The following is a 20,014-nucleotide window of genomic DNA, read 5'->3' as shown; positions in this document are numbered from 1 at the left end:
AAACCCGCGTCGCAGTGGCCGAATAATGGTTCGTGAGCTGAACATTGCGCAATACACCATTCGGCAAATATTGAAAAATAAGCTCGAGGTAAAGCCATTGAAATTCCAAAAAGTGCAAGAACTTACACCGCAACTGAAAGAAAATAGACTCAAAAGAGCTACTGAGTTGCTTCGCTTGGCCGAATGTGGTGAACTGCTGAATTGGAAGTTCCGATGATAAAACATTCGCTGTTCGGCAGTTTGTAAAAAACCAAATAATTGTGTTTACTTGCCAAAGAGGTCAGCTGAAAATGTGCACCTTCGGTTGGCCACCAGAACTCAAGCGCCGGCCATGGTGATGGTGTGGGCGGCCATAACAGCCGATGGTCGCTCTCCGCTCGTATTGACCGTGGCATCAGAATAAATGCCGAATATTATCGCGAGTATATTCTGGAGGGGGTATTAGCCTTGAACACGCAAACATTTAGGCCGCAGACCTTGGACATTACAAAAGGACTCCAGGAAAGGCACCATCGCACTCAGCACGCGCCACCCAAGAAGGGTTGCAAAATGAGGTTCCTCGCTTCATTTCCAGCCCACAATGGCCACCAAAATCTCCGGATACCATTCCGTTGGACTATTGTGTCTGGAGTATTTTGGAAAGCAAGGTTGGCACTAACAAATACCAAAGCGTCGATCACCTCAAGCAAGCGCTTCGCCGGGAATGGACCAAAATACTGCAGAGCAACAGTCTGGCAGCGTGTGACAGTTTCATTGGCCGTTTGAAGGCCATAAATAAGCTCAAAATTATTTTAAAATTTGATGCTATTCCGATAATGTTTGCTTTCATGCAAAAATAATTTAAAAAAAATTTAAAAATTATGTCGTTTGACTTTGTTGCAGTTTGTTTTTTATCTCACCCTGTATTAGCCAGGCTAAAAGTTTAGGAAAATTACAGATTTTGCTTTAAAGCCGCCGTGTTAGAGCAACAGAAAACTATTATTATGAGTGAAATAACCTCTTACTGTAAACCTTTATTATATTTGAATAATTTTTTCGTGAGGTATCGGTCGAAATGTTGAATAGAGTTTACGCCAAAATTGGACTAAAGGGACCGTATATCAGTAAAAAAAAAATATGCATTTTCTGAATTTTACAGGATCTTGTTTCCTATAGTTTTTAAAATGTCACCCACTCTTTATTGTATAAGTTAATCTTTATTATATGTTCAAAAATGCACAGGCCGACATTGAAATGATTTAATGATTGTTCGTACTCTTAGCGCCATCTAGTAATCCTAACATTGGTAACATATGAATTTCCGGTTTTATTATGAATAACGGATAGGCGTCATCTACTGACAAATAGTAAGCATCATACCTTATTGGTAAACAGGGTGTCTAGTGAAACCGAAATGTAAAATGTACATTAACTTGTGTTTCCGGTTTAAAACTAATTTCGTTTGCGTGGTTGCATTTCATTGTATGGCAAGTAAGAGTAAACGAAAAAATTTTCGAGTTTTGCCTTATTAAAGCGAAGATCATATGTTTTATGATTTATGTGTTTGTTTTCTCTTTCGAGACGAGCTTAATGATCTGAAATTTGCAGTGAAAAGGAAAGCCAGATAGACACTATCACACACTCACCACTATGCGACGCGTTCCGCCGTTGGTTAAGCGGCCGTCTCTACGTTCAGAGCCATTAACCCGTCTTCCTAAAGCAGCACTAAAACAAGTGTATGCATTGGAAGCAATGTAGTTGTTGTGGACAAAAAATCCATCACTACAAAAACAAAACTTTGCTGGTAAAAAGATCTGCCAATAGAACTTGAGTCGAACCTGGAGAGTTTCTAGTGTATAATTGGCATATGCTAATTTTGCAATAAGTTCGAAATATATACTACTTTCCAGAGAACGGCCCTTGTAAGCCATCATCCACATCAAATATGCCTGATGAGCCGCTTAACCAACGGCGAAACGCGTCGCATAGTGGTGAGTGTGTGATAGTGTCTATCTGGCTTTCCTTTTCACTGCAAATTTCAGATCATTAAGCTCGTCTCGAAAGAGAAAACAAACACATAAAAAAAATTTAGATTTCGTCTTCTTATACCGAAATCAATATTCTAACATATATTTTTCGGAGGACTATTAATATTTTAGAATATACTTTTCAGCGATAAAATTAAATTTTTATACCCTCCACTATAGTATGGGAGTATATGAAGTTTGTCATTCCGTTTGTAACATCTCGAAATATACACTTTAGACCCCACAGCGTACATATATTCTTGATCAGCATAAAATTCTATGTCGATTTAGCGATGTCCGTCCGGCTGTGGAAATCACTCTAGCTGTCGAACGAAATGAAGTAGATTGATAAAATTTTACTCAAATGTATATTATGTCTGCAGAACTTTTGGTATTGAAAATGGACCATGTAGGTCCACGTTTTGGTATAGCCCCCATATAACGGTATCTCCCGATATTCGGTACTTTGTTGATTTTAGCGACATTATTCACCGTAATTCTTTCAAATTTGGTATTTGAAGTTCGTAATGGATACTATAGCCTAAGACAGAAAATTGTCTGTGCAGGTCCACGTCTTCGTATAGCCCTCATATAACCCTCCCGATATTCGGTATTTTGATGATTTTAGCTACATTGTTACCGATTTTTTTTAAGTTTCGCATTTGAATATTGTAATGGCTTATGACAACTACATTCCGCATTTTTAAGATTTAGCAGAATTTTAACCGGATTTTATTGTTTTTTAGAATTGCCAAATTCGTTAAAAATTGTGAAGGGTATTCAACGGCTTTTTACTTATTTTGATCTACAATATTGCTGACGACACTATATATCTACAATTCACGGATACCTAGGAATCTTAATCAGAATATTTCCAAAGGTGTGAAAGGAAATGGGGGTGGAGAAACATGACCCTCTCTTTTTTGTTTTTTTATGTAAACATTCAAATCGATTATATACGTGTCTTCTATTTTTAGTTGTGCTTTCATAATCCGCTGGATTTTCCCCATAATTATTGAAAGATTGAAATTTGTCTCACAGTGCTATAAATATATGCTCCCTTTAAATTGTTGTTGGAGGACTAACTGGCTTTCTTATTGTCCTCCAAAAACTGATCTGTTCTACATCTGCAAGAATGTAAAAATATTTACTACGATATCAGATTTTCTATTTATAATATCGAAAATAATTACAAAACTAGTACATTCTAACAGGTTCTGGAACATAGAAAAGATAAAATGTAACAAGTTTTCAAAAGTCCATTTTAATTTAATTTTTATTTCAAAATTTGTTATCAATTTTCAAAATTTATTATAAATTTCATATCTTAATCTTTTAGATATTATAAACTTATAAATCTTATAGACATATATACAGGTATTGTCTTAACTATATATAAAAAAGGAGGATCGTTATAATACCTAGATCTCTATAAAACTACCACTGGTATTATGAGAATTTTCAATTCAATTCTTAGACATATATACAAATGTTAAAGTGTTGAAATTACGAAATGTTTATATGTAGAACCAGTCACGGGGTACATGTTTCAGGAACTGATTGGTCAATTTGCCAAATTCCATGGCTAATTTTTTATGCAGCTGAGGTTGCATAGCCTCCAAGACAACGCGGACATTTTCACGCAAGAACAGATTGGTGGCTTCGACTGGAAAAGTAAAAAAAGAAGAAGAATATTTAAATATTTCAAATAAATAAAAGGTTTATTTCAATACTCACGCAAAACACGATTATTGTTGAAGGCATTCGAGATTGACATACTGGCCTTTTCCACATCGAGGGTAATGCTGAAGGCATCCAAATGCATATAGGTTTTTCCATTTCTCACGGGGGTTGATACCTTTCCGGTGAGATTGGCTTTGCAACCCTCTGCACATAAAAAACCAACAATTTAAAATCTTGTTCTCCAAAAAATATTTCTTAAAAAATCTTACCAAAAACGGCATGGAAATCACCACCACCCGAGGCGGGTATGATCAAAAGAACACCAGAGCTAATATATTTCGATTCGATTTTCAATTTTGGCATAACAATCTGGGCTGTGAAGGGTTCGCCATTTTCACTTAGTTTCATCGACTTCACATCAAAGTTACTGGCACCAAATACTTCCAAATCTTTCAGTGTGATTTTATAGCCCTGAGGTCCATCGGTCAACTGCAGTGACAACTCATTCATGTGGAAGGGTTCAATAGAGGGTACCTGGAAGTAAAAAAAAAAAAATAATGTCAGTTTATACAGCATTTTAAAAACATGTTTATCCTGATTCACACAGAGTTCAAAATCATTGTTTGACTTATTTGCCATATAAAACCCCTCTACGTCCGATTTCTACTTTGGCGTGTATTCTAGGCTTTGAGCATGCAAATAAATAACAGCCTCTTCTCTTGGGTGACAAATCCAATTCGGAAGTTAGGAAATAAAAAGGTACCTTAAATGCTCAGCCAAGTGAGCCGAATTATGTGAAAAAAATATTTTTGTCAGTGCTAATGGACAACGTCGGCCCAATCCTTCAAGTACCTCCCCCAAAAGGAATATTTGGAATATTTACAATTCTTATAAAATTTAAAATAAGCGTCCGATTGTCTCGAAATTTCACAAATCCAAACATTTTTATACCCTCCACCATACTATGGAGGGTATATTAATTTTGTGATTCCGTTTGTAACTCCTCGAAATACTCATGTCAGACCCAACAAAGTGTATATACATTCTTGATCAGCGTAAATTTCTAAGTCGAGTTAGCCATGTCCGTCTGTCTGTCTGTTGTAATCACACTATCTTTCGAAGGCTTAAATTTTGCACACATGTATACTTTGCCAGTAGGCAGGTTAAGTTCGTTAATGGGCCATGTAGGTCCAAGTTATCATATAGCCCCAATATAAAGGTACCTCCCGATATTCGGTATTTTGATGATTTTAGCGAGATTATTTACCGGAATTGTTTCAAATTTGGCATTTGAAGTTCGTAGTGAATAATACAGCCTAAGACAGAAAATTATCTGTGCAGGTCCACGTCTTCGCATAGCCCCTATATAACGGTACCCCCCGATATTCGGTATTTTGATGATTTTAGCGACATTATTTAACGGAATCGTTCCAAATTCGGTACTTGAAGTTCGTAATAGATACTGCAGCATTAAAGAGAAAATGGGCCTTCTAGGTCTACGTCTTCGTATAGCCCCCATATACCGTATCTCCCGATATTCGGTATTTTGATGATTTTAGCGACATTATTTACCGGGATTGTTTCAAATTTCGCATGTGAAGTTCGTAATGGATACTTCAGCCCATGCCAGAAAATTGTCTGTGCAGGTCCACGACTTCGTATAGCCCCCATATAACGGTTCCCCCTATATTCGGTATTTTGATGATTTTAGCTACATTATAAAAGATTTTTTTTGAAGTTTCGCATTTAAATATTATAATAACTTATGACAAAAGTTGCCTATGCAGGTTCACGTCATCGTATAGGCATTCGGTATTTTTAAGATTTTATCAGAATTTTTAACGGATTTTATTTTTTTCTTTTGGAAATTGCCAAATTTGTACCAAATGGTAGAGGGTATTAAAAGTTCGGCCCGGCCGAAATTACAGCTTTTTTTCTTGTTTTTAACACAGATCTGGTTTGAAGATGGGCTATATCGGTACATTCTAGTTGGTACCTTTGCTGCAACGGATCAAAGTTTTGAATAGCCACGAAGCTCGTAAAACGCGAAATGAGCATCTGATTCCTTTCAAACTCGGCACATGACAATATTTCTATCAACACATGATCTCTTGTGAAGATGGTAGATGTCAGCCCAATCCCTCTGGTACCTCTCCACAAAGGGTCAGCATTTTGAATAACCAAACGATTTTAAGATGAGAACTGAGATTCCAAATATATTAAAATTTCATACATCCCAATATTTCTGCTAAACCATTATATTGTGCGAAGAATATATATATACAGGACCACTCCTTGTGGTACTTCTCCCACAACGGGTCAAAATTTGGAATAATCCAAACTTTCAAAAAATGCGAAGCTCATTTCAATTCCCATTCATTCTAAGCTTCACTCTTTCCAATATTTCCCCTAACACATGATATTGTGTAAGAATGGAGTATATAGGGTTAATACTTATGGTACACTGTGCAACACAAAAAATAATTAAGGGGAAATTCAGCAGCTTTGAAAGTGGAGCTGAAAAACACGTTTATCGGAGGTTTTCAAATTTTACATCGAAAATTAACGACAATACAGGGCGAGATGAAAAAAAAAGCTGCAACAAACTTCAGACTGCTGTCATTCCTAAGCCACTTGTCCGACAGCTGTTAAAATTATTCCACTGACAGCCCATTATATTGTTTACAAGCCTACAAAAGCATTTTTGTGAGAATTCTCCAGAAAAATGTTATTCGTGATAGAATTCAAGCGTGAGATAGTGTGATTTCTTTATATTTGGCTGGAAAACCAGAAGTGGCTATCGTTAGAGCACTCCAGCATTTAAATGTGAATAAATATTTTGTGTCTCGTACCATCGGACGTTAACGTGATACTGGTAGCGTAGCCCGACGTCAAGGAAGTGTACGGAAGAAAACAACAACATCAGCAGAAATGGTTCGAAAAGTAAAGAAGCAACTTGATCGAAACCCGCGTCGCAGTGGCGAAAAATGGGTCGTAAGCTGAACATATCGCAATATTCCAATCGGCAAATATTGAAAATTGAATTTCCAAAAAAGTGCAAGAATGTAAGTCGCAACAGAAAGAAAATAGACTCAAAAGAGCTAAAGTGTTGCTTCGCTTGGCCGAAAGTGGTAAACTCAAGTGCCGGCCATGGTGATGGTGTAGGCCGCCATAACAGCCGATGGTCGATCTCCGCTCGTTTTTATCGACAGTGGCATCAAAATAAAAATATTCTGGATGGTGTATTGAAGCCTTGTTCACGCAAACATTTTGGCCGCATACCTTGGACATTCCAACAAGTCTCCAGGACAGGCACCATCGCACTCAGCACGCGCCACCCAAGAATGGTTACAAAATAAGGTTCCTGCTTCATTTCTAGCGCACAATGGCCACCAAAATCTCCGGATACCAATCCGTTGGACTATTGTGTTTGGAGTATTTTGGAAAGCAAGGTTGGCACTAAAAAATACCAAATGGTCGATTACCTCAAGCAAGCGCTTCGCCAAGAATGGGCCAAAATACTGCATAACAACATTCGGGCAGCGTGTGACGGTTTCATTGGCCGTTTGAAGGGCATAATTCGTGCCAAAGGTGGTCAATTCGAACAAATCTACACTTATTCTAAAATGTGATGCTACTTCCGACATTTTCGGCTTTCATTCAATAAAATTAAAAAAATGTAAAAATTATGGCGTTTGACTATGTTGTAGTTTTTTTTATCGCACCATGTAGATACATGGCCTACTCGGAGATTTTAAGTGAAATTTTGTATATTACTTTAGAATATTACTTCTTTGCACACCATCCACCTAAAACCAAATTTTATGAAACATTTAGGCATAGAATTGAAAATAGTCTGGGGAACATGTGATAAAAAAATTAGGGGATATACCTTTGGATTTTTTTGGAACCTTGATGTTAGAATATTTTTGCAAATTATAGGAATCGAGATTTCTTTTCCTCATTAGCTCAAAGTAAAATTTGATGCAGAATATTTTTTATTTGACGTCATCCCTCTAAAATGATGATTTGTTGCAGATTTTTCCACAAACACACACAAAGTACGTCTTTAACCCTAAAATGGGTTTTAAATATATATGAGTTATTGGGTTTAGCTAAGTTTTACTCTTTCGACGTCTTCTAAGACCCATTGTAGAGTACAGTAGACTTATAAAATTTCCAAAAATCTGGAACAGGGAGGAACTTGCCCCTCCTACTTTGGTTACTTGTCGATGTAAACATTCAAAACGCCGATACATGTGTCTTCTTTATATACCCTCCACCATAGTATGGAGGGTATATTAAGTATGTAATTGGTATTTGAAGTTCGAAATGGATACTACAACCTATGACAGAAAATTGTTCGTGCAGGTCGTATAGCGCCCATATAAGGGCACCTCCCGATATTCGGTATTTTGATGATTTAAGCGACATTATTTGCCGGAATCGTTTCAAATTTAGTATTTGAAATTCGAAATGGATTCTACAGCCTATGAAAGAAAATTGTCTGTGCAGGTCCACTTCTTCGCATAGCACCCAAATAATGGTACCTACCGATATTCGGTATATTGATGATCTTAGCGACATTATTCACCGGAATTGTTTCAAAATTGTTTCCCTTAATTATTTAAAAAAATTACATTTGTTGCACAGTTTTATATTTAAGTTTCTTATCTTTACATATATATCTTTGATTACCTAAAAAAAAATGTTCCCAAATCGACACTAGCAACCTTTTTAAAATTCTTCCTAAACTTAAGTCTTTGTAAAATTATAACCCACTTTTTAATAACTTGATAATAAAACTTGCAGTTCTTCCACACAAGAACTACAATTTTAGCAATAAAACTTTGGCCATAACAAATCATGTAATAACATGCTAAAAAACTTCAGTTTGTAATTATGTGGCCATAACCTGAACACAAACAATAAAAACCAATTTTCGTCGTTTTAGCACATTACTATTTAAAAAATGAGAATTGCTTAAAGTTTTAGATTTTAAGAGTTTAAAGACCTATGAAGGTTTTTCGGTTTTTGTTTAGTTTTTTTTTAAGAATTGTTTTTCGCTTAGTTCTATGAACCAGAACCTCAATGGTTGTACAGAAATATGTGTTTACGTCAAACATGCACATCTGTTTTCATTGTATGCATATACCATGTAATCATAGGCTAAATATTATTTGGCATAACATGAACTTTAGAATCGTCTTTTAACAGTAAAGTATTAAAAAATACGCATAAACGATGGACAAGGAATACATAAGGAATTAAAAAGTAGTATGAGAATGGGCCATGCAGTCAGGATCGAATTTTTCCTTCTTTGCAACCTTAGATTAAGCGAGAGGGTCTCAGGCCCCACACCGCTCGTTTGTTTCTGGTATTAGAACCAATGTCAGGTACAGGATATTAAGTGTCCATCTCTCTGATTGGCTGGTGCGCAAGATATATGAAATATTTCTATCAAACCGATAAAAATAATCTAATCTAATCTCCTCTCTCTCAATTCTCAATTCTCATTTTTAAACCCTCCACCATAGTAGGGAGGGTATATTAAGTATATTATTATATTGAGTTCTGTTAGTAAGCCCCTATATAACAGTACCTCCCGATATTCTGTATTTTGGTGATTTTAGCACCATTATTCACCGGAATTGTTTCAAATTTGGTATTTGAAGTTCGTAATGGATACTACAGCCTATGACAGAAAATTAACTGTGCAGGTCCACGTTTTTATATAGCCCCCATATAACGGTACCTCCCTATATTCGGCATTTTCATGATTTTAGCGACATTATCTACCGGAATTGCTTCAAATTTGGCATTTGAAATTCGTAATGTAATCTCATACAGCCTAAGACTTAAAATTGTCTTTGCAGGTCAAAGTCTTCGATAGCCCAAAGGGTCGGACCCTAAGGGCTGGCTTTTTGGAAATTCGTACGAATGGTACGAAAAGTTGCTAAATATGGCACCTATTGTATTTGAGAAAGCAGTGGAGCTAGAACTCTTGAAAATTTGGAATGAAGGTCACTAATGGTGATAGATGTACAAAAGGGTTTTAGGAAATTCGCACTATAATTATACGAAAAGTACTAAACTGTACTACATTTGGTAACATTCCGTATCACTTAAACGGTTAGAACTAAAAACTTGAAATTATGATCATAAGGAAATGTAGATCGATGTAAGGTGGTAGTTTTCAAGACGTATGCGAAAAGTACTAAACGGTACTTAATTTAGTACGATTTGAATTTGGAGGGACAAATGGAGATGGAATCGTGAAATTTGAAATTAAAATTACTGGCAGAGTGTAGGGTAGGAATATGAAGGAAGTTTTCGAAATTTGTACTTATGTGCACAAAAAGTACTAAGAGATACTAAATTTGATTTTCGATTTGAGTGAACCGTTAGTGCTGGATTTCTGAGATTTAGAAATATGATAACTATTGCATTCTAGGACTGAGGAATGTAAGTAGTTTTGGAAGTTCGTACTTATGTGTAATAAATTTGGTAGAATTTAAATTTTGGGGGAACCAATAGAGTTGGAATCCTGATATTTGGAAATAAGATTACTATTGCATTGTAGGACATAGGTATGTATTGGAAATTCGTACTTATGTGTACTAAATGATAAGAATTCTATTGTAGGTAGTTATGAAAATGTATACTTAAGTGTACTAAATTGTACTTCGTTTCGTACAATTTGAATTTGAATGGGAGAACAAATAGATGTGTTATCCTGAAAATTGGAAATAAAATAACTGTCGGAGTGTAGGATTAGGATATGTAGGTAGTTTTGGAAATTTGTACTTATATGTACTAAATAAAGTACAATTTGTATTTGGGTGTGGAATCCTAAAATTATCGAATTGGGATTACAGTGGGAGTGTAGGATTGGGCTATATAGGAAGCTTTGAAAATTTGTACTTATATGTACTAAATGGTGCTAAATTTGGTAGAAATTGGAATTGCGATGAAACGAGGGAAGCATTTTGAAATTTGGAATGAGAGTCACTGATGGAGTGCAGGATAGATGCACCAAAGAGTTATTGGAAATTCTAACTTTAAATCTAGGAAATGTTCTAAAATGTTACTAAACTTTTAAAATGGTACTATTTGGTATTATGCGAACGGATAAAGAAAAGAATCAAGATTGGAATGTAAGCTTGATATATGAAGGTGTTTTTGTACTAAGTGTGCGAAATGAACTAAATGGTACTAAATTTGGGAAAAGTTCGGTTAACGGTGAATGGATGAAGATAGAATTTTTATATTTTGTATTGGGTTCCTGCTTGTATTGGGTCCCTGAGATTGAGATATGATGGTGGTTTGGAAATGCGTTCCATGTTTGTATGAAAAGTAGTAAATAGTACTAAATTTCGCAATGGTGGAAACTAAAGAGCTCAAATCCGGAAATTTACTATTAAAGTCACAGTTGGTGTCTGAGGTTGAGATATGGAGCTTGTTTTGAAAATGTGTACTGAGATTTGATATAGATGTCACTGTTGGTGTCTGTGGTTAAGGTATGGAGGTGGTTTTGGAAATGGTTACTGTAATTGTTCGAAAAGTACTAAGTGGTACTAAATTGGGTATTGGGTGACAGGATAAAGCTGGAATCTCAAAATTTGATATTACGGCCTTTGCAGGTATCTGGGGTTGAGATATGGAGGTGGTTTTGAAAATGTCTACTAAATTGCATGGCGGTGGTTTAAAAATTTGATATCGGAGCTAAAATCCTGCAATTTAATATTAAGGTCACTCTTGGTATCTGAGATTGACATTTGGAGAATTTTTCGGAAATGTGTACTAAAATTGTAAGAAAAATAATAAATATTACCATATTTGGTACAATTTGGTTTTGGTTAAAGGGATAGGGCTGGAATCCTGAAATTTGATATAGATGTTGGTGTCTGTGGTTAAATATGAAGGTGGTTTTTGGAAATGTGTACTATAATTTTCGTAAAATTTCTAAGTGGTACTAAATTGAATATTGGGTAAATAGATAGAGCTGAGCTTGATATCTCCCGAAATTATTGATATCGAGGTCTCTGTTAGTATCTGATGTTGAGATTTGGTGGTAGTTTTGCAAATGTATAATATAATTGTTCGAAAAGCATAAAATGGTATTAATTTTCGATATCTGCCTGTGTCTAGGATGGACAGATGTAGATTGTTTTGGATATGCACACTAAATGTTACTAAATTTATTATGGGCTGGAGTGATAGAGCTAAAATCGTTAAATTTGACAAAACGGCTGGTACTTTCAATCGTGTCAATAATTTATTTTGTAATTTTCCCCTTAAATGTAGAATCTATATTATAATCATATCTTATTTTTCGAATTTCTTGTAAAATCTCACATTTGTTTATAAATATTAAATAACTTTAACATTTCCTCGGTATTATAAACTTATATCCAAACACTTTATTTATGGCGCCCAATCAAAATATGCATTAAAAATCAATTAAACATTTTTGCATTCCAAAAAAATACTCATAATCTACACTTGAACTTCTCTATTATACCGCAATGGTGTACACAACCTCACAAATGTTTACAGATTTTCTTCCAAGCCTCTCGGCAAGAAAATCATCAAAACTGCCTGCCAACAATAAAATTTTCACAGTCATTAAAACAGCAATTTCTGGAAATTTGACATGTAATCGATTACAAAACACATTACAAATCATGAATGAATGTGTGCCGCCGTTATTGTGGCATGAAAAGCCGTTTTGTAAAGTTGCACCTTGCACCAGTCTGGCACTCTGGTACTGAGTCATTGTGCCAGTCTTGCATTTGAAAATTTTTGATTGCATTTCCAGTTGCCAACAACAGGGCAAAAAAACTACAAACTTACAAATTTTCAGCATTAGCTTGGTGAATGTTGTGCTGCCGTACTACGGCAAATGTGAAGACAGGAAAGTTAGTTATGTGGAAGTGATGTGTTCGCAAACGATTCGGTGAAAATTGTGTATTGCATCACCTTTCCCCAAGTAAGTAAGTCATTTGTGTACGAAAAGCACATGAGAAATGTAAGAGGAAGTAAAGGACTAATGTGACTTTTTCGATCAATTATGTATTGCAGAGTCATTTGCTTTTTTCTCTCCGTCACTCATGGAAATTTTGAATAAATTTACATGATCTAAAAAAATTAAGCTATCGATTTTCATCGAATTTTATGTTTAAAAAATATATTTGAATAAAGAGATTCGTAAGACCAAGATTTTAACATTTGTTTGAGGCTTTAATGTAAAGGTAACATGTAAAAAACCATTAGGGAAAGATCAAAAGTCGGCCGGGCCGACTATATGATACCCTACACCACTATGCGTATTTAGCTTCCGTAACAAGAAAATTTATATTGGGAATTAATGTGAAGTAGATCATACCAACTATGAACCAAATAACATTGATATACCAGACCAAGTTTCACCAAAATTCGGTTGAATATGAAAAAAATCATTCAATTCGGGCTGATATAACATATATGGAAGCAATGACCGAAAAAACGGATGTATATTGAAGCTATATAAAAATCTGAGCCGATATCGAAAAAATTTGGCAGAGGTATTTTCGAGCAGTATTTGATGCCCGTCATCAAATGTCTTTGTTGTGGAGTGCATATACGTAATTATGAGGGACTTTAACAACAAATCAGATAAAAGATATATATGGGAGCTACAGATATATTTGAACCGATTTCCAACAAAATTTGAAGCACTTGCTTTTAGGCTGAATTGCGTCGGAAGTGAATCAGGTCCCAGGAAGTGATTCAGTCCATTTGGACTGATATAAGCCATTTGATGCACAAAAAAACAGAAATCGAATAAAGATATATATAGAAGCTATATCCAAATCTGAACCGATCTTGACAAAATTTTGAATACTTATTTCTGACCTGTATCTGATATCTGGTACCAAAGATCATTGTTGTAGAGTGTACATTACACATGTGAGGGACTTTAACACCAAATCGGATAAAACATATATATGGGAGCTATATGGGAGCTATATGGGAGCTATATGGGAGCTATCTCCAAATCTGATCCGATTAAAATAAAATTTGACATAGATATTTTTGAGCTCCATAAGTTATCTGGTACCAAATATCATTATCGTGGAGTGGATATTACGCATGTGAGATACCTAAAACACCGAATCGAATGAAACATATATACGGGAGATATAGCTATATCAGAACCGATTTTCTCTAAATTTTGTTGTACTTGTTTCTAGACTGAATTAGGATGTGCCAAAATTCATTTGGACCGATATTGACAATTTGGTGCACAATTGAATCGAAATTGGTTGATTATATATATGGGAGCTATATCTAAATTTGGACCGATACTCACCAATTTCAATAAGGTTCGTCCTTGGGCCAACCAAATATTGTTTGGAAAATTTCATGTAAATCGCATTTTGCATTTTGTTCACAAAAATACATGGAGAGATGGACGGAAAGGCGGACTGACATGTATAAATCTACTCGGAAAGTGATACTTTGAAGATCCTCAAATGTAACAATGGGTCTATCTTGTTTCCTTCTCCATGTTACCAACATATGCACAAAGCATAATACCCTTACCACTATGTTTTGTCGGGTATTATCAGTTGAGTTCATCGGCGCCGAACTTTTGATAACCAGCACCACTAGGTTAAAAAAAATATTTTATTTCATTCTCTATATATTTTTCCTAAGATTTAAATGAAAAATTGGAAAAAAAGTATAATCCAAATAGTTCCATTATTGGAAGAGGATTACTGTTTATTAAAACTATCGTGGAGGTACCGATGTGTGGGGATAATACTATATCGTAGACCTTCAGGAGGTAAAGTACCTAAAATGAACTCTATGTGCAGAATTTGGGAGCTATAGGTAATTGTAGACATTGACAATTTGTGACTAAAATCATCAAAATACCTAATATCGGGAGGGTCCGTTATATGGGGGGGCTATACGAAGACCTGAACCTGCATAGACAATTTTCTCTCACAGGCTGTAATATCTATTACGAACTTCAAATACGAAATTTGAAACAATTCTGGGGCCTATACCATATGGTGAACTTATATAGACCATTCTCTCTCAGAGGGTAAAGTACTTAAAATGAACTTCGTGTGCAGACTGTCAGAGAATTCCTTTGAAAAATAAGGCTAAAATTATTAAAATACCGAATATCGAGAGCTACAGTAATATGGGGCTATAGGCAATAGTAGACCTATATATACCATTTTTTCAGATTCATAAAAGTCTATTGAGAACTCCACTCACCGAATACCAGACAAATCCATTGCAAAATGTAACTAAAATCATCAAAATACGGAATATAGGTACCGTTATATGGGGGCTGTACGAAGAATTGCATAGGCAATTTTCTGTCACAGATAGTGGTACCCATTAGGAACTTCAAATACGAAATTTGAATCCATTCCGGTGAAAAATATCGCTAAAATCTTCAAAATACCGAATATAGGCAGGTACAGTTTTATGTGGACTATATGAAGACCTGGGTCTACATAAGCAATTTTCTGTAGCTAATAGGAAATTCAAATATGAAATTTGAAACAATGCCGGTGAGTGATGAAATCAGCGAAATATTGAATATAGGGAGGTACCACTATATGGCGGATGTACAAAAACGTGGACCTATATAGCCCATTTTTTATACCAGAAGTCCTGCATACCAAACACACATTTGAGTAAAATTTTATCTACCTACTTCAATTCGTTCGGAAGCTAGAGTGATTACCACAGACGGACGGACGAACGGACGGACAACCCTAAATCGATATAGAATTTTATACTGATCAATAATATGTGTACTTTGTGGGGTCTAAAATGTATATTTCGAGGTATTACAAACGGAATGACAAACTTAATATACCCTCCATACTATGGTGGGGGGTGTAAAAATATATTTAAAAAAAATCATAAAATCAAAATTTTAACGTTTTTTTTTTAATTTGTTTATTTGTTACTTCATGTGTTTTTTTATTTCAAACAAAAGAGCCCAAATAATTCCATCTGTTCTATTTTTAAATTAGATCACCTTCCACCTCCTATACACCAAACCTTCAATGAATTTAAAAATTTTCCATAATTGTCTTAAAAAAAATTCCAAACTAATGTTTTTTTTTACTCTTTGGTTGCTTCGTTCAAAGTCATCGTAGGCTAAATGCAAAAATCTGGTTTTTTGATAACAGCAGCGGCAGCAGCGATAGAAGTTACCAACTCAAAATAATCAGTTAATTGATGATAGAAAAATATCATTTAGCTGCGATGTATGTCAAAACGGTCGATTACCACAAACACAAAAAAAGTTGGTGATAAGCTTGCGGTTAACAGTAAACCACCTACCTACCATGTACTTGCTGATCTGACCACTTTAAACAGTTTTAAAATAAATCGTTAAAGATGAAAACAAGAAACTATCCGAAATGACCTTTGTGGTCTCATCGAAACATTTTTGTTTTCGCATTCTCATTAATAAAAAAAAAAACAAATTAATATACAGAGACCGATAGAAGGGCACAATATTTAAATATAAACGTCATATGCCATATGATGTTGTTTTTAAATGATTATAAAGCGTGAAATTGCAATATCCGATCATTTGGAGAATGACATTGTCATGCGACTTAAAAAAATATTGGCATACATATGCATATTTAGCGATGACAGTTTCACGTGATTTTGTCAATATTGTGATTATATTGAAAAATTATACCATAAATCTGAAATTAGTGAGGATTTGTATACTATCCACAATAAGAAGGGTAATGGGTAGAGTTGGTATAATCAATTTATTATTCCGTTTGAAACATCTGGAAATAACCATCATTAAGTTTGTTTATAACTATTGCAAACTAAATAGAGAAATTTTGAGAGTTCTACACTGAAAGTGTAGTGGGTTTTACTGAGAGAGATATCTTAAATAAGATTAAAGAAATTAAACCAATTTTTTTTAAATCAACTGCTTCTAAAATATTGGACTAAAATCGGACATTTTAGTTTGCATAAAATATCTGTGTTCCATACGACATCTTGACTCGTTAATATATATGCCATTTCTAGACCATTAGACAATGATTGACTCGTTAATATATATATATATATATATATATATATATATATATATATATATATATATATATATATATATATATATATATATATATATATGCCATTTCTAGACCATTAGACAATGATGGACTCGTTAATATATATATATATATATATATATATATATATATATATATATATATATATATATATATATATATATATATATATATATATATATATATATATATATATATATAATTTGAATAATAATTTGAAATGTTAAAAACTCATTTCTGAGGAAATTGTGTATGAAGAAAAGGAAAAGCGTTGTTTTATTCACAATTTGAAAACCTTTCTGCGGGGTGGAACCATAAGGTGTGATTACTTCGTAAATTATAAGAAACATAATTATTCAAAATTTTGACCCTGTGTGGGGGAGGTACCAGAAGGAGTGGACTGATGTATTTCATCTTTAAACCAGGTCTTGTGTAAGTAGAAATATTAGGATGTGTGAAATTGAATGCTTATTTCACACTTTATAAGAGTTATAATCATTCAAAATGTGACGCTTTTTGGGGAAGGTACCAGAAGGAGTGGTCTGACATGTTTCATCTTCAAACTTGACTTGTGTTAACAAAAATATTAGGGTGTGTGACATTTGAAGATAATCAAATGCTTATTTCGTAAATTGTAATAGATATAATTGTTCAAATGTTAGACCCTTTGTGAGGGAGGTACCAGTAGAAGTGGGCCGATATATTCCATATTCACATTTGATTATGCGTAGATAAAAATATAGGGATGTGTGCAATTTTAAGAGAATCGGATGCTTACTTTATATTTTATAAGAGTTATAATTATTCATAATTGATGATGGAGTGGGTCGATATTGTCCATTTTCGCACATAACGTAGAACTGATATTGAGATTTGAGAATTTTGGAAAAAAAAATTAATGATTTGTTGTATACGGAAAATTATTTTCTGTGAACATTTTTGACTTTTTATTATAGGGAGGTACCAGAAGGAGTGGGAATAAGTCTCCTATTTTCACACCAGATCTTGAGAACTGAGGAGAATCGGATGTTTATTTTGCCTTTTTTGAGAGTTTTCGTTATTCAAAATTGTGTACCCCTTTGTAAAGGGGGGTATTAAAAGGAAATACAGAGGATTATTTTAAATTTGAAGACAATCGAATGCCTATTTCGTATTTTATGGGCTTTTTGGTTACTCAAAACCGCTGGCCCTTTGTGGGCAAGTTACCAGAAGGAGTGGCTCGATATGTTCCATCATCTCACCAGATCTTATTTTGGTTGAAATATTAAAATGCGTGAAGTAAGAAAAGAATCGAATGCCTATTTCACATTTTATGGGCGTTCGGGTTATTTACAATTTAGGCCATTGTTAGGGAAATGTACAGGAAGGAGTGGGCGGATATGGTCCATTTTCACACCTAACGTAGGGCCTCGCAACGTTTGTAAAAGATTGGATGATTCTTTCTCTTTCTCTAAGGATAATTGTTGTCTCCGAAAATGTTGACTTTTTGTGGGGGAGGTATCAGAAGGAGTGGACCAATCTAGCCTATCTCCGAAGTCGATCTAAGTTTGATATTATTTCAAGATGTACCAATTTTGGATCAAATCGAATACTCAACTCAAGAGTTATAGTGAGCACCAACCAGCCAGAGGCGCAGACAGACGGACGGACAACCCTAGATCAACTCCAAAATTTTCAAAACGAATTTAGTAGATGAGGCACGTTTTGGTCGTATCAAATGATATTTACACTCTGTGGCCATATGACTGATGATGTAAAAAGTCCAGTAAAATAAAGCGAATTGAGAAACATTTTGACAGATCGACACTGAAAATTTACTTGGAAAATGTCTCCAATAAGTTTTTGCAAACTCAGCCAGCTGCTTTTGTTTTCGTTCCAGATGATACAGAATGTAAATTAAGGTAAAATGACCAGCCACTGAGAACCCAAAGTGTCATATTACAACCCTTTTGGTTGGAAGAGGGGAGCCAAAACCTTCAAAAAACGAAAAATCGGAGGTACTGTTACACGGGCCCATACCTGGATCGATACATCAATAACAAACATCCCAGAAATATATTTATGTTTGAAATATGTCTATATTTTATTATAAGGGGATGAAAGGCGGTCATTTTGCATTTGTATTATTCATCGGTCTGAAGATCTTTTATGATTATTTTTATGAGGTTGCACAGAATAAATCACAAGATGGATTACAGAAAATGATTTTAAATAGGCGAGACGTTCTTCTTCCAGAATAAGTTTATTTTGAAGACAAAATCCATAAAAAATTCTAAAAACAATTGCACACTCAATGAGTCGTTAAAATGTAATTAATTTAATGTGAACGTGAGCTGCATAATCTCATCGTATTAAAGTAGAAGTTCACTTCTTTCTAAAATCGTTTAAATTTCAGGTAAGGTATGAGAATATGGCTACATGAGCGAATCAACATCCTTGATAAATGTAGGATTTTTTTTTTGCATTTTACCATATAATTAAACCCATATTTTTATACCCTTCACCATACTATGGAGGGAGTATTAAATTTGTCTTTCCGTTTGTAACTCCTCGAAATAAGCATTATATATTTTCAAATTTTTGTTAGGTTTATATATATCGAGTATTAACGGTGTAATTGTAATACTAGATGACATTTACAAATGCCATATCAAACTCACCTCAATTTCAGGAATACCCTTTGCCAGGTAGGGTTTAACATGTTCCAAAGAGTTCATAAAACATTTCAATAATTCAGGATCATCCCGTCTGCATGGTTTGATATATTCAGCTGTAAAAAAAAGAAAAATCAATATTATTTCAAAAAGGTACACAAACATGAAATTAAACTAATAAAATATCCAATTGCATAAACATATCATTTCACATTCTACATCACTATATCCCGTAAGCAGAAAAACCCAACGGAGGCTTAATAAGGACATGCTAAATACACATTTTGAGAATTTTAAGATCATATCCTATACTCGAAAAAACTTAAGAAATTTTTGAAATCTAAAACTGGTTATAGGCTGAGGGTATGTTTTACGCCAAAAACACTCCACAGATCCACCTAATACCCTCGATCACTAATTAAAAATTGCAACAAATTGATATACTTTAGAATGGCACTATCCGCATGGAGGTCTTATAAAAGTGGTTGAACTTAATTTAGATTCGTTCGTTTTCTTCGATTTGGCAAAAGTACGTATTATCGAATAT

General features: G+C 34.5%; 1 protein-coding gene across 1 annotated transcript in view; it reads right to left on the bottom strand.

The window, feature by feature from the left end:
* Positions 1-3,247: 3,247 nt before the first annotated feature.
* LOC101893003 (Hemolymph juvenile hormone binding protein (JHBP)) overlaps positions 3,248-20,014 on the bottom strand; it is a 30,411-nt gene continuing 13,644 nt past the window's right edge. The window contains exons 2-5 of the mRNA XM_005178437.4: positions 19,474-19,583; positions 3,959-4,223; positions 3,744-3,893; positions 3,248-3,672 (exon numbers count right to left, since the gene is read on the bottom strand). Of these exons, the coding sequence (XP_005178494.1) occupies positions 3,524-3,672; positions 3,744-3,893; positions 3,959-4,223; positions 19,474-19,583 (674 nt within the window). The 3' untranslated portion in view covers positions 3,248-3,523. The remainder of the gene's footprint in view (positions 3,673-3,743; positions 3,894-3,958; positions 4,224-19,473; positions 19,584-20,014) is intronic.

Source organism: Musca domestica, unplaced genomic scaffold, assembly GCF_030504385.1.
Source record: "Musca domestica strain aabys unplaced genomic scaffold, Musca_domestica.polishedcontigs.V.1.1 39, whole genome shotgun sequence".
Lineage (NCBI taxonomy): Eukaryota > Metazoa > Arthropoda > Insecta > Diptera > Muscidae > Musca > Musca domestica.
This window is presented reverse-complemented; position numbering and strand designations above follow the sequence as displayed.